At 36.3% G+C, this 27,707-nt stretch overlaps 1 protein-coding gene across 6 annotated transcripts in view; it reads right to left on the bottom strand.

The window, feature by feature from the left end:
• The window catches only part of PDE4D (phosphodiesterase 4D), a 358,961-nt gene that overhangs the window by 60,456 nt on the left and 270,798 nt on the right, over window positions 1-27,707 (bottom strand). For all 6 annotated transcript variants that reach the window (XM_053969110.1, XM_053969115.1, XM_053969112.1 and 3 more), the window contains 3 exons: window positions 27,018-27,054; window positions 24,654-24,727; window positions 23,800-23,849 (listed from right to left, as the gene is read on the bottom strand). In XM_053969110.1, the coding sequence (XP_053825085.1) occupies window positions 23,800-23,849; window positions 24,654-24,727; window positions 27,018-27,054 (161 nt within the window). The remainder of the gene's footprint in view (window positions 1-23,799; window positions 23,850-24,653; window positions 24,728-27,017; window positions 27,055-27,707) is intronic.

Genomic DNA, 27,707 nt, shown 5'->3' with positions numbered 1-27,707 from the left:
GTGCTGCATGTAGCATGCTCAGTAAATTTGTAAGGAGAAAGCCCAAAGGAAGCTCAGCTTGCTGCTGCAGATTAATGAAATGCTTTGAACTACGGGCAATATGCACACCCAAATTACATAATGTAATGCAGTATTTGAGCTGCTCCACACAGTAGAAGCCAATTATTTTTGGCAAGCATCCTCATCATGCCTTCCAGCTCCCCATCCTTAACATGTAGATTATTGCCACATGAAAAGAACCCAGACAAAAATTTTATAATTCCTTACAGATGAAGATCAAGTGGAAGAAATACTCAACATTTTTGAGTAAGATTTCACATAAGAGTATCATTCATCTGCTCACAGGTGTTATCAGTATAGCTTTTTGCAAGCAAGAATAACAGCTGAAAATTCAGTTTATCTAAATTTATGGTGCCTATGAGTCCAGTGACTTTTTGTTTTACTACAGAGAAATAAAGTGAGACAATGGGAAATATGAATTACATTACATGTAAAAATCAAATAACTATAATTCTTTTCATGGACTTGTACATTTCTACAGAAGCTTGGTCACTAACTGGTTTAAGATAGTAATTATACATACTATAGTAATGCTAAAGGAGTTAAAAAACTGAACATCAAGTCTCTACTGATACTTACTGAAGAACATTACGTTAAGACACAGTCCACAATCTAAGCTATCTGTACTCCAACAGAAAGGCATAGAGGGGGAAAATAAGTTATGAAATCTATACATATACCTTGTTTATCCACAAGTGTGACCAGAGATCAGATCTCTGAAATATTCAGCTCAGGATTCCACCTAGGAATCACAGTTATCTAGAAGTAATGTGATTAAAAATGATTCTCAGGTACCCTGTTAGCTTCAAAAGCTTCTTCTATTTTTCCTTCATACAACAAGAATAATTTTGGAGCACAATTTGACTTGCATCACCAGTTACACAAGAATAATTCTGGGGCAAAATATGACTTGCAGCTAAAGTTAATATAGTAATGGCAGCAAGCTCTCAGAGAAAATAAAAGACATATCTAACTCAAGTGTTCCATAACACTGCACCACCAAGGGCTGTGATACTTGAATGACAGACTTCACTGTACACAAAAGAGCAAAATGTTATGCTTGGGAAGGGAGCAAGTGTTTAACTTAGATCTGCTGCAATAAATAAAAATATAGGAAGTTTCTGGTTGAGTCTGCTAGGGAATCAAATTTAAAAAATAAGATCTTCTTGCTTATCATAAGAAAACTTTACTATTAGCAAAGTAGTTAGGTGGAAGAAGAAATTCATGATGAAAGAGAATGTGAGAAGAAATGCAATCTCCCTAGCATTCAGGTGGACTATGGTAAACTGTGGCATTCACATTCTCTGGACAGAGAGACATAATTCTGTCTGTCAGGAGAAGCACAGGGAGAAGAAGAGAAGACAATCTTTATCTCTGCTCCTTTTTTCCTCCATTTGGAATGTGGTATGGAGATTGTTTACCTGAAGTGATTGCTTGATTGGATTCTGGTGAAGGTTGTTTGGGTTCAATGACCAATCGGATCCAGCTGTGTCTTGGACTCTCAGCAGAGAGTCACGAGTTTGTTAGTAGTTGATAGGTAAATAAGAAATAAGTATGTAGAATAGGATAGTCTCTCTTTATATAGTATATGAATGTATATGTAATGTAGTATAGTTTTAATAAAGATATCCTTCAGCCTTCTGATCTGGAGCCAGACATCATCATTTCTTCCCCGTCGGGGTTGCCCTTTTTTAGTATAGTAAACTTGCCACCCGGCTCTGACCAACAAAGGTCACGATTTGTTGGTACAAATACAATTAGCGGCTTACAATATAGTCATCAGCCATGAGTCCTGCATCAGATCTGATAAAAAAATCAAAGGTTGGGCAAAGCAGAAAAACCCACATTGTTGCCACATTGTTTAACATGATAAGGAGGGCTGTGCAATTAGCTCTGTTAGAAAATGAAACTTATTACTAAGAAGGAAAGGATATCAGATGATAATATTTTTAATCAACATCATCCACACAACAGAAGTCCTGAGATGCTTGGGCTATGCAGCCACAAAGTGACAGAGGAGGAATATGCTGAAGGAAGTGGGCTCCTAAAGGAATTTTGCTCTCTGTTTTTCCATGGAGAAATTTGGAATGCAGAAAAACAGAGAGTTCTGTCATATTTCTTTTAAACTCTAAATTATCATTCCACCAGAAATAGATTAAACTTATTTCAGCAAAATTTCTAATGTTTGCTGCACTTTTAAAAATATTTAAATATAAAATGATATTTTATAATATGTCACTTAAGCAGGTATGAACTTTTGGATGGGGATAAGAGCACACTACTCAACATTGAAGAACAAGTCCAAAACAAAAGTGTTTCTTGGAACCAGGGTTTGTATTTACCTAATCCATCACAAATGAATCTCCTACCTACTGAAACTGGTCCTGAATTATACAGCTGGAAGTAGAAACTTTTATCATCCCACAACAGATTCAAAAATGATTCAGTCCTAATACATAGCTAAAGCACATTTCATGTGATTGTAGCTCATATTTGAAATTATTTTGGAAATCTACAGACAACTATTACCCAAAAGGAAAAGGTTGTCATGGTGAGCTCAGTACCACTGTATATCTGACATCATTACTCCCACAGATGAGTGCAGCATTGGGGCATGTCCTTAGATCCTCACACTTGGTGATGTCCTGAAAAAGACCAAGGTTAATTTTCCCTTCAATCATATTTTCTCTCCTACTTTAAGATAAATGAGAGAGCAGTTTTGGCTTGTTCATGATTTAAAATAATTTTGATTACTTCTGTTTACTATTTTAGATGCAAATAATTCAGCTAATATCTTCAACAGCTCTAAGTTGCTCCCAAAATTCAGCACTGAATTTATAATTTTCTTACTTTTCTTTCTTTTTGCTTTTTACATTGACATTGGTTTATACTCCCTTCATATAAACTACAAAGGATTTCACTGTGCTGCTGTACTTGACAAATACCTATTGAGAAGTGCTTCACAGTCTGCCCAGATTAGCATTTTTAATCACTATAAATAGACTGGTGTAAGGACAGTCAATGAGTCTCTAATATGCATAAACATTCAGAATCACTCACCCAAATTCACGACATCTGTGGCAACAAAGTGCATGAAGGTAGTCAGTGGTGAGATGTTAAGAAGAAAAATCCTGTGCTCCACACTATCATTTAAAGATTTGAGACCAGTTTATCACTGTGCATCGCACACATAAATTCAGTCTGCCCTGCCATGTCTTTCTAAATCAGAATCACAGAAGCACAGATTAAGCTGAGCTGGAAAGAACCCACAAGAATCATCAAGTCCCACTACTGGGCCTGCACAGCACCATCCCCAAGAATCCCACCACATACCAAGAACATTGTCTATATAAGACTCTTTTACTTAAACATTAATTGCAAATCTCCATGAACATCCATGAATGGTGTGTAGTCAAGTTTAACATTAATTTCACCTTTGCCTCAATTATGAATATCCTTTAAAAAGGATTTTAGCTTCCATTATATAAACTTTCTTTTTTTTTTTTTTTTTTTTTTTTTTAATGAAAGACTGATATATAAATTCTCACCAAAGAAATATAAACTATTCTTCAAGTTCCTGCATTCCAGCCAGGTGATACTCAAATAAAGGTTTTCCCAGAAGGCTATTTTTTTATTTCTCAGTCAGACTATAATTAAACAAAGATAAAATATACAACAAATGTACTTTTCTGATTCCATGTGGAACCTCCTTCATTGTGTGAAAGATTCCTAACAGAGCAGTGCATACTGCAATATAATTAAAATTTGGAATCCCACAACAAGTATTACAACACTAATGAGGTAAATAATAATGTCAGCCAACATCCTCTGCTAAGAAGGTTGAAAGAGTAAGGGATAATAGATGTGAATAGACTTCAAAGAGAATGCCAAGTTCAAATATAAACAAACCTAAAGCACATAAAATTTAAATTAGGGCTTTGCAGTGATGTCATGTTGCAGTATGATGTCAGCCCTGAAGAAAACAAGGTACAGAAAAGTGACGCATTTTTGTCCAAAGCCCACAAGAAAGGACTGTGTCTTTCCAATAAAACAAAAGAAAATTAAATTAAATGCAGTACCCAGGGCAGGATGCTTATTATTTTTTAAGCTATTACTCTGTAAGTGGCAGCATATTCATTTCTTTCTTCTTCTTTGTCTGTTGGAGCTCACTGACACAAAAGGAATATTTTTGGAACAGTTAATGTAGCTCCATGCACACAATGCCAATGAAACAAAAGGATGTTATTGATTTTATGGTTTCTTTCCAGCTGTGTTTTTGATGTTCAGATAAAGTACTTAGGAAAAGTAGTTTATTCTTTTATCACCAAGTTAAACGCAAGCATGACCTTTAAAAACTCTCTATAATGACCTTCATGGATGTCTAATGGTTTTTTATTGTTGAACATATCCTGAGCTATTTCATTATTTCACTGAATATGCTTACACAGCCTGCATACCCCATTTAGCTATTATTTCTCTTATTGGAAATTATGAAAAACTCATAATGATTTACAAGGAATTCATGTATTTAACTATCAGAAGTCACAAATAAACATTAAACATGCAGTTTTATTCTTAGAGTTTCCTTGAATTCAAAGTCAGAGCTATTTAATAAGAGCACAACCCTAATCATTATTATCTTTAAACAAAGTCACCAAAGAACTTTAAATCGTACACCTGGCTAACAATGAGGCATGGCTTTTCTAATTTTTCTCAAAATATTGCCAAAAAGACCCTAGATTTTATTGTTTATATCGATTGAGTGTAACTTACTTTATGCTTTAAAGCCTATTGCTTTTTCTTTTCATGTTGTTAGCATTGATTTGCAGAACCTAATAGTTCAGGCTTGTACAGGCAAATCTAGAAAATAAATAGCTCCTCTTATGAGGTATTACATGTGTTAACCTGATCAGTAGGAGACCTGTAAACATCAATGCAATTCCAGTAAAAGTAACAAAAGCATCATTAAGGTACAAAGAAACATGTTTATTAGATACTTCTTAGAAACATTTTCAGGGCTTTCGTTAGAATATACCCAGCATGTGCTTCATGGCAGCAGGATCTGGCAATTGGCATGACCTTGGTCATAACTTTCACCAAGAAAATAGATAACAGAACAATTTCAAAACTTTGTGAAAACATTAATATAGACCTGATCCCCCTAACTTGCTCAGTCTCTGTATGTTCACATTATTCATAACACCCCTCTTATGGCTACTTCTTTTCTAATGTGCCAAAAAATTAGCCATTTGTATTAGGGTTTAAATACTTTACAAGATATCTTTCAATCTCATTCCTGACTCAGTCCTGAGACATTACTTATCTGGTCTCTTCACCTTTAAACTGTGACATTTGCAATTCTACTGCAGTTTCACACATGCAGGGTCTTATCTATATGTTAGGAAAACTATACCATTCTTACTGAAATTATGCCCCTATGTTCCAATTGCTGTTATGTATTTAAAACTGCTAAATTGAAAACTGCTGCTGTTTCGTGTCAACTGCCTCTCATGCCAAATAATGCCATCAAAGTGATTTCTTGTTCATAATTTCATCATTCCTTTCTTCTGAATCTACCCATCTTCTTCCTTTACATTCTAATAATAATAAAAGCCTCTTTGAGACACAGACCAGCAGCTATAGCTTATTAGTACAAGCCCTCATCTAGGCCTGGAGCTACTTTACTGGTACAGTGGTACTGACAACAAAAAAGGAGACTTCTCTTGTTATTAAATCAGTGATGCCAACAATCAAGAACATCAGAGTGTGGACTCAGGCACCTTCAGAAACACTGAGAAGTCCCATTTTAAAAAGTTGATTAACTACAACTAGTAAATTCTTCCAATACTAAAATATTTATTGTTTTTCAGACTTTAGTTGGAATGAGTTAGTCCTGACACTGCAAATTATAATCAGGTAACAAAAATATGTCAGCCTAACATCCTTAGTATTTTGACTTTTTCACACAGAAGGTCCAGCTAACTTCACTGCTTCTGTTACAGCCTTCCTACCTCTAATTGTGCAACAGGATAAATAGTCAACATCCAGATTTAAAACAAAATCTTCTAGGATGCTCATGTTAAGTGTTAACTCTGTTCTAGATTTAAACATCTGCATAGGATAGAACTGGTGGAGGGCCAAATGTACAGAAATTATATATGTGCTCATTATTTTCCCAAGTTGACTATATCAGCAATATTCTTTTACAGTGTTTTCCTTTTTAAAAAGCAGGTAAATCTAGAATTGGTAATCCTTTAAGAAAAACTGAGTGTCTTTCTAAGATTCTGATTCTGAAAGGTAGCAAAACACTATTGTGCTGTTATCTTTCAAAACATCATTGATACCAGAGGTATTACTGCATGAGAATATTCAGGATGCTTGCAAGAGGCACCAGTTACAAGAAATCTCCTGTGCAAGGTTCCCTGAAGGTGACTGTGCCATAGACACTGTGCAGAATGGCAACCACTTCACACAGCAGCAGCTCAGTTTGGAGACAATGTACTGACAAAGACCACAAGAAGGAAATGGTATTTTCTAATATACATCAGTGCTGGGTGACTAGTCCTGGGAAACACAGTCAGACCTATGCTTCTGTGACTCATGTCTTTATTACATTATGTATTTTCTAGTTAAATTGATAAGGCCACACTATAAATACTATGTGTATTAATCATGTAAATTTTATTACATGAAGTGATGGAAACACAACCACTTCCAGTCCTTGTAGATCTTATACCTTTATGATATCAAAAAAAAATAAAGTCCTCCATTATGATATTTTAAGCAAATTTATCAGAAATGTGAAAGATAAAAACTACTAATGAGTATTTATAATAATAACTACTAGATAACTAATCTAACTAATGATAACAGCTATCTAATTCAATAATTCACATGGTAAATGTTAAAATTCGAGGTAGAGTCACTCAACTTATTTCAAGGACAGCTCAGTTACAATAAAGCTACTGTTACAATTAATGTACATTGAAATAGTTCTGATACAGCCTAAGGATTTTATATGGTTAATGAAATCAGGTCAAGCACCAAATAAAGGGCTATAGGTAATACCACTTGCATTGTCCTTAGCTGAATTATTTCCTGGAGCACAGTATCTAAATGCAGGAAATTTGTTATTAAAGGGATTTGGAAAATCCCTTTGGAGAAATACAGAAAGTATCACTGTAAATTCTGTCTCTCTTTCTCTCTTTTTAATGCATAGTTCTCTTTTTTATGGATTACCAAGCAAATAGATGTGACATTAATACACAGTATCAGATATATGATGTATAGTCTTAGGTTGAAGAAAACTGTAAAATAACTAGGAAAATTAAATAGAAGCTAAGCAAACTGGGAGTGTTTTACAATGGTTGATGTGTACTCAGCAAACAAGGGCATTCTCATTTCAGGGCAACCACTGCTCTCTGGGAAATTAGTTTAAAACTGTTTCATTTAAGTAAATTCATGTCCACATCCATAAGGCTATGGAAAGCTAGCCAATTTAAGCAGCATTCAGTTATAATCCACTTATAGAGTGCCACAGTTAGACAGGCACAAACTGTCTCTTTCAGCTGCGTTTTCTAGACTATCTCATAAAGTATCTACTTTTAAATCTGAAAATGGGAACTGTTTCATGTTGATAGCAGGGGGATTTTCAGAGATCACAGTGACATGCCCAAAGGCAACACAGGGAAAGGCACACAGAGTTAGAGGATACTCCAAGTAGATTGCTGACTTCTAGATGTAGGAGGAAAGGAGTTTTTTTGATCACATGTTAATGTTCTAAACATGGGAAATTTGCCTCTTTCCTGACACTATTGCTGTATAAGACCCTAATTAATGGCTCTAGGCTTGAAGAACAGAATTCTCACTCATTGCACAGACTCGCAAGATCTTTAGAAAGGTACATATATCCCCATATATGTCTTATGTGCAGTGTATAACTAAAGCCTAAACCAGAAAAAGTGTCATCCTACTGATGCTGTCTCATTTGAAGCCAGTTTTTAAGCATGTATTAAGAAATAGGGACACTAGAAATATCAAACATCAAAAGGAATAAAGCCATAAATAAGACTAAACAGAACAGCTACAAATTTGATGGGGTTGAATAAGACATGCTGAAATTTATTTGCAGGTTGAAAATCACATCTGACACCTGATTGTTGTTGATGATTTTTATGATTTTATACGGATATTGAGGAATTAGAGTAAGTAGTTAATTCATTAATTAAATAGTTAATATGCAAGGAAATATGAAATTATTTCTACATTTTATGAAATTACATCAGTTACTACCACAGTGTATTTTTGAGGTGATTTCAATTAAGAGACTTCCTTTTCTTCCCCATCAAAACACAAATTTAGAGAAGCACCTATATCCTCTTCCTCACACATCCAACAACTACAAATTACTAAGGGAATTGGGATTGTTCAGCCTGAAAAGAGAAAGCTTCAGAGTGGCTTTATTGTGGCTTTTGTTTACATAAAGGCAACTTACAAGAGAGCTGGAGAGGTACATTTAAATGGACAAGCACAGCTTTAAACAGAAAGAAGAGAGGTTTGCATCAGATATCAGAAAGAACTTCTTTACTGTGAGGATAGTGAAGCACTGGAACAGGTTGCCCAGGCAAGTGGATGCCCTGTTCCTGAAAGTGTTCAGGGCCAGGTTGGATAAGGCTGTCAGCAGCCTAGCCAAGTCGAGGTGTCCCTGCCCATGGCAGAGGGTTTGGAAGAAGATGATCTCTAAGGTGCCTTCCAGCCAAACCGTTCCATGTTTCTACAAACATGAACACGCAGATTGCAGACACGTAAGAACTCGGCTCCAGCTGCGGGCCATGTCGGTGGCGCAGCTCTGGCTATGTGTGCCCTATTTGGAATGTTACCGGGCACAGCTCGAGTCAGGGGCGGCGGAGGAGCGGGACGGACGCTCCGAGCACCCCTTCCCCACTCGGCAGCCCTCGCTTCTGCTGGCGTCAGTGCCATCGCTTGTCGCACCGCCGGCCGCCGCAGCCCCTGGACCGTGCCCTCCGGCCGGCCTCATCCCGTCCAGCCCTGTCCCCGACAGCTCCTGGTGCCGGACGAGCAGTTTTTCCCTTACACGGGTTACCCGGCCTGGAGCCGGCTCTCATCCTCGCCATCGGCAGAGAGCGTTCCGGGGGAGCACGGGCTGAGCAGGCGGCGGGCCGCAGGACCTCCGGGCAGCCGGCACCACGGGGAGTTCAGTCGAGAGACAGGGAAAAGTTGTTTTCCTAAAGGCACTGAAAGTTTGAACAATGCGGTTTCAAGCCGAAGTGTCTAAAACATTCACTCCGAGGGGCTGTGTCTTTCCCCTTCCATGGTGGTGTCCTGTCACACCTAGCATCTCTGTTTTTGACAGCATGCCACCTAACTACAGCAGCAGGAGGATGAGAAGTACCTGGCACCGTACAGTTGTTTTAGCACCATGGGTGATGGGGTTTGACAACTGGCAATATTCCTTGGGGAGTATTTAAGCTATAGGGATGCAATGCTTTTATGTTCAAGATGATGCTGGGAAAACTGAGTGGAAAGAACAGGCATTAAGAAGTGTGTGTGGCAGCTAGGAGGTCAAGGCCACTGATATGCAGGCAGGATATTGCACGAAATTGCAGACGCTCTGTTGTAGAAAAAAAAAGGGGAAAAGAACTGAGAATTTATGAGATAAACCACATTCCAAGCCTGAACTAGTGAGCAAACTAGGGAAAGTTTGGGAAACTAAGGGAAAGGAGGACAGTGATTAGTTTGTCAGATGGCGTGATGACATCAGGTCTTACAGGACTTGCACTGAAATCTGCAACACCCGTATAGTGTGTCAGTCTGATGCACACCTCATAACATGTGACTTGGCTGATTGTGAGTTACCTTTATCAGCTGTTGCTATAAATGTCCCAAAATGTTTTTTCTTACGTGCTTTCCTCTCCTGTCCAAACCTTTACTCACAACCCTTTAAACAACACTTTATGTGTTGTTTATACCTCCCCAATATATTCTATGTATACTCATATGTATAAAATCCATCAAACTCAATTTTATAAAATTAGCCCAGTTTATTTCCTTGAATGTAAAGCAAAATTACTCTCTGAATGAAATGTATTAGCATCATTTAAGCCCCAAGTTTTTTACATACTGATACCAATTCCTGGATTGTTTCTGATTTTACAGTCAGATACATTTTAACAAACAGTTTGCAACTGATGTACTGTGAACGTAATGAATCATTAGCACTCCCATCCACCCAAAAGCGAGAGACAAATGTTCAGTCCTAGCAAAAACACTTGAAACTCCATTACTTTTCAAAATAATTACAGCTGCTGGTCCTGTGTATGACTTCAGTCCACAAAGTGGGAAGTGGCACTTGGACTTGCAGAGGCAAAGCATAACAGACTGGCAGAGATGTAGACACTCCTGCTGCAACTGAGGTTCTTGCATTGTTTCATTGTAATATCTGCACTTCACAAATATTCTTGTTACTTCTGCTTTAGAAAGCTTTTCTTCAAGTCGATGGTTATGCACAGATAATGAGATAGAAAAAGCATATAGAAATTATACATATTCATTTTCTGCTAGTAAGCACATCACTTATTTTAGATTTTTTTTTTTTTCCTATTACGGGAAGTGAGTAATTTCCACAGAAAGCAAAAGGCTCAAAAAGGTTGAATTAGAATAGAAAGGAGTGGAAATTTAGCAGCATTTTCTTAGTATGATAGTCATATATTATTCTTGATTGTGGTGACAGCTGTCTCTTACAAGAATGAAGACAATGTAAGGGAAAAAATAGAAAAACAGACCCTGTCCTATATCTACACTCTTCAAAATAGTGATTCTTCTCCAGAAGGTCAGATGTGTTATAAAATTGTCCTGCTGCATCAACAGGATTAAGCTAGAGCTGGCCTTTGCTTAAAAAAGACTGAAAAAATTGTCAAAAATGGTTTGAGGCAACCAGGCTTAATCCATTTACAGACAAGCTCCCTAAAGCCATGACTAAATTCCTTAATTTTTAAAATTGGACTGTTGTTGTTGTCAGTCTTCCAGATACAGCAATAAAGGTGCAAATGCAGACCAGCCATCACCTTTTTCAATGAGAAGAACTATAATACTACCAAGTGGTAAATTGTGAGAGGACTGCTATCGTTCATACCACCTTTTTAGTGAGGTAAAAATACAGAGAAAGAGAAACTGAAAAAATTAAGTCAAATCTTGGCCAGGCCTGAAAAAATGTAATCAAATTCTGCTCACTGGGATTGCTACTTCAATTCCAGACTGGGCAGTCAAACCAAGAGCAGCAACTGACTAATCAGTGCAATTAAACCCAGATTTCCATTCATTAAAATATACTTTAAAAAATTGTTAAGATTCATGCATAATGGTTAATAGAATATTGGAAAACAATTTTTAAACAGAATTCACTCTTTATATTGAATGCACCCATTTTAAGATCCAGAGGAACTGATAGCTCTAAATGTGGAGTTTTATGGCAAAAGTCATAAAACTTTTGTGATGAACTTCCTGTGATGAATTCAAGAGTCTCTGGCTCTGAGAAAATAATGTATTAATCTTTGTTTATGTATAGATATCAAAAGAAATTCAGAAGTTACTGGGAGGATTCTGAGATTAAGCTTATAAAAATTCTGTTTGTGTAACTCTTTCAAATGAGATAAGATTTTTATTTGTCTAGGATGTAGAATCCATTTAAGATCATCAATATAGCAGCAAAGACTAAAAATGATCCCTACAGCATATAAAGTGCTTTGTCTGTGCACTTACAGAAGTAAATAAAATTTTAAAATCTACTCTTCTTATTATTATATTAAAAAAAAATAAACTTATAATGATTTTGAGTCCAATATGAAAGTAGTAGAATGTTGAACTGGCAGGTAACTACCTATACAAAGTAAATATGTATGGATATTCTCAGTTCAGTCAGAGAGAAAAAGAGAGAGATTCTACCAGGCTAAGCCTGGGAAAGAGTTGGAAAGGAATGTAAATAATTCACTCTCTCTTGTTGTTCACATTGTTTATAGATATATTCTGCCACCATGTGTCATTCACTGCGCACCAATGGTGTGAGATGTTTTTTACTTTAAGACCAATGAAATTAGTCTTCACGATGTTCTCTTTAAAAAGAGCAATGTATTTGAAATAAATCAGTTTTCTTCTCGCCTTCTGAATTGGAGTCTTTCTTTCCCATCCTGCCTCAACAGCGACAAATATGTACAGTGTTTCAGGATTGGATAACAATATATTAAACTGAAAGTAAAACAATTTAAAAATTAGAAGCCAAATTATATTTTTTCCCCAGAATTAGTAGCCAGAAGATGTTTCTTTCCTCAGATATAATTTTTGGCTGCGTGTTTCTGATAAATCCACCTAACAGACTCCTGCACAATGACAACCACTGATCCATGTTCTTGCCTTAGGAGTAGCCTTGAAATTCCATTCCCATTTACAGCTGTGGTGGACTACATTCTGTTTTGGTAACATTTCCATTTCATAGAAGAGCCTGACATTTATTTGTCAGCTACACATTTCGAAAGTGTTAGTAACACTAACATTAAAACCTGTGTTTTCATATTACAGGAGTTCCTGTAATGGCGAGAAGCAAAAATTGCAGCCTTGAAATATGGCCAGATAGAAATAGTGGCCATGTTAGTATCATGAATAACATTCTCTTAATGGAGAAACCCTTTACAGAAGAACACAGGAAGCAGAAAGCCTTCTGACCTCCATTGCCCCTTTAAAGGACAGTTTCTGTTTCCAGCCTCAGCTAACAGAACAGATTGTATGAAGTGAACAAAGTCAAGAAAACTATTTTCTGAGTCCTGTTCCTCTGCTAAACAAATTCATGACTAAACATTAGATGTGGGGAACAATGTTCTCTATGAAAAAGCTCATGTTTTAGTTTACTGTGCTGGTTGCATAGACTAAAGCCTTTGTTAATGATCCTGACTGTCACCTGGTAACTGTTCATTCTCCACCAACACAACCAGCAACACAACACAGAGACGAGTTTGAGAACTTCTAGTAGCAATCTTGTGTAAAGGAAAGTGTTGAGTATGGTCTTCAAATGTGTGATAACTTTTATTTAAAGCGATGTTGCTACTGATGCTAGGGATTTGACCATAGGTAAACCAGTTTTGATGTGCTAGCCATGAATCTGTGAGACTGTGGGCTTTAGACTGGGGATTTACTAACACCGGGCATTTATTCTGGTGGATGAAAGTCGCACTGTACTTCTTAATCTCTGTTGGTGTCTGCTCACTAAACAGAATGAGCTGAGAGGTATTTATATGTCTTGTAGTCTCCCTCATTTGCAAGGCTGCCTGAGAATGCACTAGGGAAGCTCTTTACCTGCACTGAAATATTAACACTAGCTTCCAAATAACCTTGTCTAAGCACTGTCAGATGAGGAGCTAATCAATAACTCTGACAATAAAATGGTAATCTGCCTTTTCCATTAACTTGCTGAACAATGTAAAAAAATAACATTAATTACTTTTTAGTAGGAGAAAGATGGATTTTTTACAGTGTATTTTTGACTGATGGAGTTGTAACTTTGAAAGAGCTAGGTTTTTAAAGAAAATTTTTATTATATTTTGATTTTATTCTATGGAATTTTAGTCTTTAGAATATTTATACAAACCTATTTATTTTGCAAAGGTAATGTGGCTATAGTAGATGTTTTATAATTTAGCTCTTCAGGATTGAGCTGTGATTGGAAATAATGCTTGCAGAACTGATCTCTCACAGAACCAGCAATGCATACCGTTTTCAAAAATAAATGCTTATAAGCAAATTTATGTATATTATGAAGTAGGAATATCTATTTATATTAACAACCAATCTTCAAAGAAATTCTTGGAAAATATGTGCAATTTTTTATAGCCCTTCTTTTATAGAGAAGACCAACATCTTTTTTGGAGAAAAATGTCTTGAAAGTAGAACTGGAAAGTATTTCAGCACACCAGGTCTTACCACAAACATATTATTTGTTGAATATATTTGTTTAAGCATCAACTCTGTCTTTCAGTGGGTATGTTTAGACAATAGTATTTGTGGAACAGAATTGTGCCCTTCTCTTTTGGAGTGTGTAGTGACACTACAAGGAGTCTTTTTCTTCCTAGTGTCTTCCCACATCATGGCTTCTCACTGCACCATATCTTAAAGCCACCCCTGCCTCCTAGGGAAGAAATAAACCAAACACAAAACAGAAGTCAAGGGAGTATAAATCTGCAAGGAGGGTGGAACTGCACTAGACCAAAAAAAAGTGTTGTAAAAAATTTATTCGTGCTGCAATTTCAGATTTTACTCAGCAAAGCAGAAACTGGCAGATTTCATAATGAGAATCAGCAGAAGCAAGGCAAACAGGCTTTGGTTTCACAATATCATACAGTGAATATCTATGGCTGATAGGTAACATGCTTACATATATTTCCAAGCAGCAGAAACATGTGATAACTACATGGTTTAACCACTTGACTGTTGTTTTCCCATGTGAAAGGCATATGCATACTATCTAAGTCAGCTGCTTGCTCTTTGAAAATACCACCTCAAACTGCAAAAGCATATATTGCTGTAGGACTATTGCTTCTCTGCTCACTTCCTTTATGCCATAGGTTTTCAAGATTGTATGAGGAATGACAAGATTCAAACAAACAGATCAGATTGTGATGAGATTAATGAGATGAAATTTTATGAGATGCAAATTCTCTTTATCTTATATCTGATATGCAAAAAATATTTTGAGATTCACCCCCAAACTCACCACAAAAAAAAAAAAAAAAAAAAAAAAAAAAAAAAAAAAAAAAAAAAAAAAAAAAAAGGAGGAAGCCACCAGAGAAAAATGTATTTCTGCATCTGAAATGCTGAAATAGGTCATACACACAATTAGGGGGTCAGGTAGCATTTGTCATTGCTTGTATTAGCTGCAATCCAATTTAAAATAACTAACCTACACAAAATTCTGATTTTTATTTTTCACTTTGAAAAGCAGAGTTCAAACCCAGTAGTATTAATAGCAGAACCAACCGCATCTACAATAACATTAACAACAATGCTAAAGACTCTTCCCAAACCAAATACTGTTTTCTTTCCCATTAGTTGACTTCTGTCATCTGTTGGACCTTCCCAAATCCCACTGACAACATTTAGGTTGCTCAGCTTTCCAGGTTTTGAAATTCTTGTTTGATTTTCTCCTTCATTTCTATGGCACAGACTTCTTCCTAGGCTTTTTATTCTAGTCATCTTTGTACTCCTTAAATGAAAGACTAATTAGTCAATAGTTCCTATAGTATGTGCTCTAAGTTATTAGCATATGACTTACTTGGTACAAGGGGAATTTGTAAATGCTTGCTAATCCAATAGTCACTTCTGTAATATGCTTCTGATTTAATTCACATTTTTTTAGTATAGTAGTAAGTAATATAATGGCTAAATTCACTTGCATGGATATAATCCCACCTTGCTTATTGTAATTAAGAAAATAAACCTTTTATTTTTATCATAATATCCTATGATTTAAGAGATAGATCCTAAATTTTTGTCTCTCATCTGTATTTTTTATTTGGCTTAACATCTGTCCAAATTCATATCTAATATAAACATTCAAATATAAATATCATTGCAGAAATTAATTTAAAATACTGTGTGCAGAAAGAATAATTAATCAGATTGGCAATTTTATGCTAACATTTGATGCAAATATTTGGGAATAATTTTTAATGTTTCATAAAAACTAAAGCTATATGCATGTGACCACAGCTGCTTTATTAACTCAGAATATCATCATAATGGCAATAAAATCAAGACTTTCCTAGTACAAAAGCAGTTTGCCTCTACTCAGAGATAATCTTCTTAATGGTAAGCTGATTAAGGACTATGGCAAAAGAATGTAAATTTTAAAATTTTATTAACAGAAAGCAAGAGTCATTGAGCTATGAAAACCTGTGTCCTGGTTCAAGGTAAATTTGGGAGAGAATCCCCAAAGGGGGTCCTCTAGAAGGCAGATTGAACTGGCCCCTCCCCCAACCGGTTCGGGGAAAAATACTTCCCTGGAGAAAAGTGGAAAAAACTGTTTATTAAACAAGAAAACCTAAACAATATTAAACAATGAAATTTCTTGCTGCTTTAAAAGAGAGACAAACTCAGAAAAAAATCCCCCCCACACCCCAGGCTGCAGCTCGGCTCACTCACTCTCTGATCACTCCCTCCGGCGCTGGAAATGCCGCGGCCCAGGCCCGGCCCGCTGGGCCGCAGGTGCGAGCTGCTGCTGCTCTTCTGGGTGTTCAGTCCAGAGCAGGTTTGAGCAGGTCCAAAGAAAAGGAAAAAAACACAGGCCAGGGAACTTCTTTGCCTCAGCTAGCTAAAACTAACTAAAAAGCAAAGGAGAGCTCTGTCTCGCTGTCTGTCTGTCTGCCGACAAGACAGTCCAGGAGAAGGAACGTGGAGGAGTGAGTGCAGTTTCTGAAAACAAACTCCGCGCTTCTTCTCCCTCCCTTCACTCCTGGAACAAGTCTTAAAGGTGCAAAACTTATTATTCAGCATAAATAGAACAGACGATTGGGGTTAAAAGCATCATACAGTCAACCTAGGACAACCTGTCTGAATACTATAGTTTGGGTTTGATTAGGAAATTTTAAAGTCATACCTTGGCACATTTCACACTTCAAGTGAAAGTTCTCCAGTAAGAACTACTGTTTCTTTCACTGCCTCCCATCATCTCCCCCAAAGTCCCAAAGTCAAATTTGGTAAAATTTTCACTGCAACTCTTCCCTGACAAGTTTCTGCTAGAGAATACTTTAGAATGTTTGGGACTATGCTAGGCCACTCACTGCTGGTGTTTCTCATGGACAGTGACACCAAAGTAATGTCCACTGGATAACTCAAGATTTTGCACAGGCAGTGTAGGGGTTTAGGGCCTGTGTAGAGCATGTGGGTTCCCTGAGACACCTGCTTGCCTTCCCTGACTATAAAGAATGCATGTGGTTGTTTAGAGGGATTTGATATCAAGAGAGCCAACTGGAAGCATGAAGCACAGGGGCAAGTCTGAATATATTACTGTATGCAAATCAGTTGCTTCCATTCTGACTAGTTCACACTATCAGCTATTTTCCGAGCTGAGTTACCTAACATTGGAAAAAGAGGTCTTTTTGTAACTTTTGGCTTGAGAGCAGAAGACTGAATTTTAGGCATTGCTTATTCTTGAAATTTTTAGTCCTAGTTCCTGAGAAAGTGCAGTAGACACAAGTGGCTGTTCCTACCATCAGACCTGGAATTACACCTTTCAGTTGAAGATGAGTCATTTTGCAGGATGTAAAGCAAAATACATGAGGCCAGAGAGAGAAAATACAGAAAAGGGAGGCTTTGTTGTAGCTTGTCTCCAGGGTTGTCTGACCATGGCTTCTGGCTGCTCTGATTCACTGCTGTGTTCAAGCTCCTTACTCAGGAACCTGCATATAACAAAAGCAGAACTCATGCACTTTAATGGATGATTTCAATGTAACCCTTAATTTTAAAACAGATGCTCAGGAAAGTGAATAGGCTTGAATAGGCTAGTTTCTCTGTAATCTGTTAAAGGAAAAAATATCCACTTTGAAATAAATCTTTTCAACTGGACAGGTGAAAATGTGTCCCTGATAAGAAATGTCAGAAGCTGGATGAAGATGTGAAAAGAAGATACACTCAGACTACATCCAAGTCATACCAGAAACCACACCTGCTTCAGTTTTATTTTCTATATTCATCAGACAAAGGACTGCATTTGTAATGGGAAGGAGAAAAATGACACAGGCAAGAGTCCTATTTTTCTTTCTGATTCTTCTCAACTCTGTCCTAAAAACCAAACTATTTCTTCTTTTCAGTTTTTCTGCTATTATGAAAACAATAAATACAGTCTGGGGCCATGTACAGTTCTCTGCTGTGCTACACTACCAGTGCCTGTAAGGGACACAGGCTGAAAGAAGAAGCACATGAAGCTTGTCACCTTGTCTCTCTTTCCAGTGAAGTGGACAGTTTGGGTGAAATAGTAATATAAGGACTTTTACTGGTGCAGCAAAATATGACACCAAATTGAAAGTAAGAAGAAAAGATTTAAGTGGGGTTGCATATCAGATTATTGATGTGAAGATTGATAATGCCTCTGATGTTTTCTTTTTAAATGGATCCCTAGTCTAACTCCAAGATATGTGAGTCTGAAAGAAAATCAAGGCTCTACTACACTGCAGTCTTATGAAAAGTAACCTGAAGTGCTAGATGAAGATAAAAAGCAAAGGTCAGCCCTATGATGGGTTCTAGTCTCTATGCACTTTAATAACCACCACATATTTCTAAGGAAACAGACTGCTGAAAAATTGAATTCATACACAAGGTCTAAGTGTTCTCATCTACACACTGCAAAACATCTCCTTTTATTTTCTAATTTTTGTTTCAAGTAGTTAGGTTTAATTACATGGACATTCTTGCCAGGAATCTCGTAAACTATGACATATATTACTTTGTTTAACTTTCTATTTTGTGAAAGCTTACATATTTGCCTCTCATGTATCAGTGTTGAACAGCACTATTCAAATATAGAGAATATCTGTTTTGTGCCCTGGTTTTATTCACTTCCTTGAATGTGAGATGATACATGAACAGCTTATCTGGTTCAAAACCATGTCAGTCCTCTTCCTGCTGTTCTGCCTTAAGGTTAATCACTGTTTTACAAACCCACTCATCCTAAAAGAACCCTACATATAGATTTAATTTGAAGGATTTGAGTTAGAAAACTTTTGCAACATTAATTAAAAATCCACAAATCAAGATAAAGAAAGCCTTCAGCAAACCTTCACAGTTTTACCCTGTTAATAACAACCTCTTCCCTAAACTAATGGGGATGAACTTGAGACAATACTTTTCTGAAAAGGAAAACCAGTTTATTAAATGACTCCATTTAAGCAGCTATTTTTAAAAATTGTAGCGCATGAAAGTACTGCAGCAGCTGTGACACTGAGAATTTTTTTTATGAATGCAAGCAAATATGGCTTCAATTTATTAATATCAAATGCTCACAAACTCTGCATTTGCAAGGGATAAAGTTGCTAATTCAGCCCCAAAGATAAGGAAGTGACTTTGAAGGTCTGAGTGGGGAGCTGACTGGAAGATCTCTGATGCCTTACCTGTTAGGTGCATACCTTACTTCCTATGGGTCAGGGGACATATGAATGAATTTCAGTCTGAATGTAATTTGTGCCCTGTATCTCAAAAAGCAATATGATTTTTTTTGTGTTGTGGCTAACAAGGCTATAAATGAGATAACTCTCTGGTGATCATGAGCTAGATAAGGACTTTTAATGATTAACTGAAAAGAGTATCTGATGTAAATATGGCTGTTTCCCAAATCTGTCATATTTATGAAAATATTATTGATTGTTTAAGAAAGCAATATACAGGTCACTTTAAAGTGCTTTTCACCGTAATGATGGGGAACTGGTTCAACTCCACTAGAATTGTTCAACTCCACTAAACCAGATGATTATCAAACCTATATTCAAAACATTTGTTGGGAAAATTGTGAGCTTGTTTTGCAAAAATGAGATAGCTGAAACTAGTTAAAACAACCAACAGCTGCACTGCTACTTGGTTACTGAACTTTATGGATCAGATGGAGGGATTTTAATGGAAACTAAATCTAAATATGCTCTGAACTGCAAAATATAAATGTTTCTTTTTCTCAATTATTAGAATTCATAGAAACATAAAACGGTTTGGGTTAGAAAAGACTTTAAAGATCATCTAGTTTCAACACCTTCCACTAGACCAGGTTGCTCAGAGCCCCTGCTCAAACACATCCAGGGATGGGGCATTCAGATCTTCTCTGGGCAACCTGTTCCAGGGCCTCATCACCCTCAGAATATTTCTTCTAATGTCTACTGTAAATCTGCCCTCTTTCAGCTTAAAACCATTTCCCCTTTCCTATCATGACAAACCCTTGTAAAGAGTCCCTCTTCAGCTTTCCTGTATGCCCCTTTATGTACTTGAAGGCTTGTACTTGATCTTACTTATTTAAGATCACCCGCCACTTCTCTGAACATAGCACAGCTCTATCAGCCTGTCCTCACAGGAGAGGTGTTCCAGCTCTCTCTGATCATCCCTGATAATGGCTTCCTCTGGACTGGCTCAAGAAGGTACAAGTCTTTCTTATGCTGGGGGGCCCAGGTCTCCAGGTGAGGTCTCATGCAATGACTTCAGCATGAGTCGACACTGTCTCTGACAATATATATCATCATAAGCAAACTCTGGAAGTCTGGACTGGATGAGTGGACAGAATTGTAGTATAAAACTTTTAAGCTCAATCCTTGAGTCACAGATAGTTCCTTTTTTTTTTTTTTTTGAAAACAAAGTATTTGTATTTCACTGGTTCTGTTAAAAGAGTTACTGTCAGTTTGAAATGACATACCAGAAAATATGATTCATGGTGAGAGAAACCTCTCTTTTGGTTGAAGTACAGAACACCAAGCATGAGAGAACTGTTTAGCAAACCCTGTTATTCCAGGCTGGTCTTAGTCATGAGAGAGACATGGCACCTGTAAGAAATTCATATCCATTTGAAGCCTTCTAATAGGAGTAAATTTTCATATCTGCTTGTTCACACTGACAATAGTTAAAACTGATATTTACATCCTAGAATCTAAAGAAAGTATGAAAGCTGTCATCTAAAAATTCTATTTCTCCCATGTCCTGCCCCCTAATTTGTCTGCAAAAGGAGCACTCAGCACGCTTTAGCATAATTGTCTGATAATGAACATGATGTTGTATGTCAATGATATTCATTAGGTTCTTTCAACACAGTTTCCAATAGGGATTCATGTGGATATATTGAATAGAAAAGACTTAATTTTGATCACAACTGCTACATATTTACATTGAAAAATCACCATAAATTTTAAGGCTGCCATGGTGGCTGTTGCTTCTAAGAATTTGAACAGATGATTCCGGTGCTGCTTCACTTCTCAATGTCATAGTTTCTTACTTTTTTGCTAAGGTATGCTGACACAGATTTATGCCTCATAGTGAATTCTTAAAACAACAAATGAGAGAATTTTGCTCTTGCTTTTTTAGTTACTTGGCTTTACTAGATTGCTTTTCATGTTTGCTTTGTTGGTACCCCCATATCTTCTGCAGTAATTCCCTTCTGTTATTATCCCTTTCCTCAGAGAGAATCTTTCCAGAGACACATCTTTCTGGAAGTTTAGCAACATAAAATCTCCATCTTAAGTGTCTCTTTTCTGGTTTATCATCAATATAGCTTAGTGACACTTGCCCTCTAGTCACCTAGATTGCTAGCTTGCCAGTAAGTTCTTGCTGGGATTGCAAGCTGAGCCATCTGGATGACATGATGTGGCTCTACCCTAGCTGGTGTATTTTTCTGGATACTCCTTGACACAAATTCTGAGAGCAGCAAAACCAGGAGGATTTCTCAGCAGGAAGGATCTCTATAAGCTATATTTTGAATGTTGCCCCCAAGTATTCAAAAAACTTAGTAGCATCTGAAAGGGCTTTCAATTATTCTGTGAATTGTAGCAGAAGTGTTTTTAATCTTCCTTCTTAATATACTGCTGTTAAGATGTTTTACTAGGATTCTATATGCCCCAAGAACAAACCTATGCATATTTCTGCACCGATGCCATTAAATTTTTTGCCATGGAAATATGAAAAACCAGCTCATAACAAAGAACAGGCAAACTCTTTTATGCAAACTAGTATCCAGCCTCAATTTCCATTCAACAGGCAAAATGAATTGTAGCTATTTTCATGCTTTATAGTGGCTTAATATCTTTGTTATATCATTAAAGTCTTTCAACCACTTATATCCAGTGCACACAGGTTCCAGGTCAATGCATAATTTGGGCACAGAAATTCCAGCAGCATCTCTGAGAAATCAGACTAAACTAAATTAGATTAAATTATCCTTACTATTCTTTGCCTTTTCTTGCTGCCTTTGAATTTATTGGCAAAGAAGAATTTTCTAGATAAATTGGAGAGCTGACTGTAGTACCTTCTTTCTAACTTTAAAATTTCAGATGGCTGACATGTAGACTGCACTCTGAGGATTAACTGAATGGAAACCTTCAGATCAGGGAGAATTTAAAAAGAGCAACAGCATCTTCCAACAGAGAGTGTTTTGGGTCCTGCTGTCTGAACAGCTTCTCCTGCTGGAGAAAAGAAGTTGACCTCAGGCAAATAGCTGTGGGAGAGCATGTAAGGTAGTGCTCACAGGCATGCACATCTTCTCTTTCAGTTATCATTTTCTTTTACTGTCATGAATTTCACTATGTTTTCTAAAGTGTGTCCCTTGGAGTTAAAGAAAGAGCCCTATATTTGAGTATCTCTGTCTCCAGTTAACATATTTCTGGATTACTCTGCTGTGAAACAAATCACAAAATCAAAAATAGATGTAATATCCATAACTGAAATAGTTTATAGAGAGCAATTTGAAAACAATGCCCAGAATTACCTCTTCAAGAAATACATTAACAAAGGATCATTAATATAATTGGTCTACTTATATAGTATATCTTCTTTCTATTATTTAATTAACATGATGTGTTTCTATTTATAGTATAGATTCAAACACATAACTTTCTGTCCCCTGATGAGCTCTACCCACAAATGTTCATATTGTATGAGTTCCTAGAAGAATAAAACTATAGACAACTGCCAAGACCGGGTCCTTTTAAGACGAGAAGTTAGCTGAAAAAACCCATTGATTTTAACACATTCCAGAGCCTAACGGCAGAAACTATTGAACATTGGAAAGCTACACTGCTCCTCAAAATTGTTGAAGTGCCTTTTTTTTTCTTAGAGATACAAATGTATAATTCAATTAAAAATATGAGGATTTTGAAAATTATGGAAAATTGCATTTCTGGTTGTGGTTGAAATGATAATTTGCCTGTTTAGTAAGTGTCTGTATATTTTCATCAAGAAGAAAAGCAAATGCTCTTTCACTCTGACAGAACACAATCGAGAAAGTAACACCTGGAAAATTACACAATATAAGTTGTGAATTAACATTACGTAAAAAATATGGGGTCCAATAAAGTGTATTTCCCTAAAGACAACCAAGACCAAGTTGTCATCAAAATAACCAAAGTAGTGTGGGGTAAAATTTTCAAGAAAATTTAATGTAATTTACATTGCTAGTCTTGTTTTTAAGTCAATGTTTCCTTAAAAATAATACTATATTTTAAAAGGAAATTTCTTTCTCATACAAATGTTATAAAAATTGGATTTACAATTCTAAATCGGAAAATTCAGTTTTGAAATTTTCTCCTCATAGCATAAACACTTTTAGAGTTATAAAGTGCATAAGCACTTTGTGTCTGCATAGCTACAGAGCTCTATGTCCCAAAAAGAAAGATGAATGGATTCCTCATATCAGTTTTTTATATTAGATTTCCTTGCAAAAAGTTACTAATGAATTTAGTAATGACATGGTCACACACTGGTGGGTAAGGAAAAAGAATTGGGAAAGAACTTAAATTAAAACTAGAATAATAAAATAGAAATCAGAAGTTAACAGGACAGAACACTAGAAGTCACCAATTTGAGTCCCTATGTGACTCAAAAACTCAAAAGCTCTTTAATAAAACAAGGATATGAAGCAATATAAGTATATGAAACAATATATGTTTACTATTATAAAATGCATTTTTCAGTTACATGCTTTTTTAAATAAATTATTCTTACCTGTTATAGTTGCTTTGTTAATAGATGGTTGGCTACACATTGGTGATCTTCTATTAAAAAGGAAATGAAAAAGGTTTAAGCCTGATAAATTCACTGGTGACAGAATTCTTGAACAATACAATAGAAAATACATTACCTGGGAATTTATTTGGGAACTTCAGAACAGGAATATTTTAGGAACTTACAGGTTTATTAAAAGCCTGTCTAATCACATCTACAGCAAATTTTAAATAATTTGAAATGTGACTTATAAACATATACAAAAGACATTATTTTCTTTGGAATGCTAATTACTTCTAGGTCTTGAGATGCATGTTTTGGGTGAGGGAAATAACTTCACTACATTTTCCAGTGTAACTAACATTAGTTAATTGTGATGCTGTAACATGACTGGAGAGAGATCATATTTATGCTGCCTAATTTATTGTTATGAATTACTGTGGATTGGTAGGGTATCACTACCTTGGATGAGCGAAGTAGAGTTCTAGGTTCAGATCATGCAAGCGAGTGCAGCTGTCTGCTCACTGTTTCATTTGCAATACTCAGACTGAGCCTGAATGGTCATCTTTGAATGATCTTAGACATATGACTACTTTATTTAAAATCACATAAGGTGAAAAACCTATTCCAAGTTTATGAAAGGACAACAACTGCAAGATCAATTAGAAGTCAAGGGGGCTATTGTCTCAGCTACCAACTGTAATATCTTTAAGGGATTAATAAACTTATTCCTCATCATTGTTTTATGCAGGTTTTGTGGCACAGACTGAAATCTATAACTCCTATTTGTCTTCTTAGCTTACATTAAAAAAGTATCACTGCAAAAAGTTCAGTGGCCAAAAAGTGACACTCACTTGCTGGGTGCCCGGTCTTGTAAATTGGTTAATGCAGCAAAGTTATTCCGGACAGTACGCAGGCTGGCCAGAACCTGGAACAAAAAAAGTGGTTTCAGTATCAATTTCTGCACAAGTGAGACTGATCTATCTCTGCTCCACTGTGCTGAAAGAAAATGGAAAGCACATTGCAAAACCACTGTAAAAGGTTTCCTGGGCAGGTTAGTCTGGAACCTTTGGCTATTATTTAACAATAATATGTCTGTAATACAGAGGCAGTAGTTTACCTCTATTTTTTTGTTCCCCTCATAAACAACTCATTATCTGTCTGAAGGCACAGGCTGACTTGCAGGGGAGGAAAGTTTTTTACATAATTCTACTTATTTCTTTAAAATAATAAGAAAAACATTTGAGTCTGGAAGATAATAGCCCATTCAACCCTAATACTTCATGCATAAGAAATAATTACAAAATCTTAATTTGCAGTTCAGTCCCCATAAACTTCAAAGGACAAAGGAAATGAGACTGTCTAGACTGCCAGGAAAAGTAAAAAGTAAGTGTCTCCTCTAAGAGGCACAGTTGATTTAGGGACTTAGTGCAGAAGGGCAGAGAAAGAGGAAGTTCTCCCCTGAGAATGCAGGAAAAATCTGCAGGCTCTTACAAGCTTTACCCATTGGGAAAGACAACATAGATGAACTGCTTCCTTTCTGGACTTAATTTCATGCAAGATAGCAGACAGTGAATGCAGTGGAGTGTCTTCTTGTTATAAGTGGCATAGGCACTCTCTTCTGAAGGCAGTTAGATAACACACAAAAGTTGTTTTTTTTGCCATGTGAGGGTGAAAAGATGAACTTCTCTGTCAGGGAGAGGTTGTTCAGCTGATGTCAGAGAGAAACCATGAGTTGATTTGAGCTAGGCTGAAAATGGGAGAAAGCAGCAACACTAATCACTGGTATATCTTTGCAGAAGTTGACCATTTTTTTTTTCTCAGCCCAGACTGGGCTGGGTTTCTGGTGAACCCATCTGAAGAATAACAAAAGCAGTGATGGGAAGCTGAGTTTCAGAGATCTGAGTTGAGGAGGGCACAACCCTCTTTTCATAGCACCTTAAATGTATACAGGAGGTAGGAAGTAAGTAGGACACCAAAGAAAAAAAGAATAAATTAATGAAAGTTTGTAACAGAAAGTATTTAAGAAATAGCAATGACTGGCAGTGGTCAAGCTATTGGAGGTAATTTCCAATGAAGTTAAGATAATAAATACATTTGGCTAACTAAACAACATTAATTTTGTTATGTTTTTCTTTCGAAAAATCAGGAAGCAAACTGACTTATTTTTAATTCAGCATGGATTAAAACAAATTATATATGTCATCAAATTTGTATATTCAGGGTACAGTGGAGATTTCAGAGTATTTTATAAAAGGCTCTTGCTTAATATTTTCTCTGCTAGTAAAAGATGATGGTTTTATTCATGATAAGAACGTGATTGAGTCTTATAAACACTGAATCTCTTTGCAATATAATTAAATGTGTAATAAAGTATTTAATTAATATTCTTTTAATAGCTTATTATTTGACCAAAGCAACCTGCATAGTGTGGCTGAAGCTGCCACATATGCTTATATGTGGCATATATATTTCATATATATATGACATATGATGTATATTATATGATCTATAAAATATATATTATATATACATTGCATTCTTATAATATTCTTATTTGACAGTGCTGTGTGACTCGACCTTTCTCTTTCCATTCACCTTCAATAGCATATGACCTCATAATTACAGTAATTTAACTTTAATTCCTATCTGTTTTGGAGTAAAACCGATCATCATGAGTTCAAGGCAAAACAATGTTAACTTTTCATACTTTATAAGGAAGCTCTCTTGTGAAAAACTGTGGCTTTTTAATCTGAATTATAAAGAATTTTGAACTAGTGTTTGATAAACCAGAATCTGAATAGAAAAAACAAACCTGGTTTTGTAATGGAACATAAGTGTTTTGGGTAAAATTTACCACATGTCTAAAAATCTCATTGTATTTAATTCATAAAAGATGTTAAAGTGGAGAAATTGTAATTAGAAAAATAACAGAATAACAGGAGTCAAAGATTTGTCTTAATCATCACTGCCTGCTACAGTATTTGGAAGAGATCAAAGGTGTTTGTCATGCTGTTGCGCTCCAACTTTTCAGATAATCAAGAAGTATTAAGAAAGAGAGGTATAGTTAAGAGAGTGGGAGGATTATGACTTTCTGTTAAAACACTTTTCTTGTTTCAGGCAAACATATATAATATCAAGAATGGAAAACAACTGGTTTGGACACTTTGTTTTTAAATTACAAGGCCATGTGAGAAATATGATAAAGCTGTTCCTACCTGAGCAAATGGTGTCACAATCAAGTCATCTCCATGTCTGAAAAAAAAATAAGCAGAGTTGTGAGTTAGGTATCACAAAAAATTGCTGCTTTAACAGAAAGAAAATCAAGTTTTACAAAGTTACACTTTGTTATTGCTACTCTTTGAAAAGCAAGTATCAACTTAGTTATTGCCCAACTGCCTGGTAAGTCTTTGGGAACGTTGGCAGACCACCCACTTTCTGTGCTGTGGGTATGGCAGGTGACTGACCATCCAGGATTAATGATGACAGACATGTTATCCCAAAGGACAGAGGTGAATGCTCCAAAAGTGACTCTATGGAGGGTTGTCACCAGACTTGTGTGGACAGAACAAGTGAATGGCTGGGAAGCACATCACAGATGAAGAAAAACCTACTAAAACTTCCAAACTGACTGAGACTTCTGTAGTTATATGGCCTGTGACCAAGGGAGTGCTGTCACTGTGGCAATCTCACCTCCATGGCGGGGATACATGGGACAAGGTGCCAGGATAACACACCATGGGACAAAAGGCAGGAAGAGAAAGTAGGGTTCCTACTCTTCAGCATGAAAAACTGCTACTTGAAATGTTTGTCAAAAACTACAGTCCCGTAAACACAAGTAGACAGAAGGGCATAAATATAATCTGCAGGACTGAGGATATAGAGTCAAAACATAGGGACACAGAAAA

The sequence above is a fragment of the Vidua chalybeata genome, chromosome Z (assembly GCF_026979565.1).
Source record: "Vidua chalybeata isolate OUT-0048 chromosome Z, bVidCha1 merged haplotype, whole genome shotgun sequence".
Taxonomy (NCBI): Eukaryota; Metazoa; Chordata; class Aves; order Passeriformes; family Viduidae; genus Vidua; species Vidua chalybeata.
The sequence above is the reverse complement of the archived record's forward strand: the minus strand, read 5'-3'. Positions and strand labels throughout refer to the sequence as shown.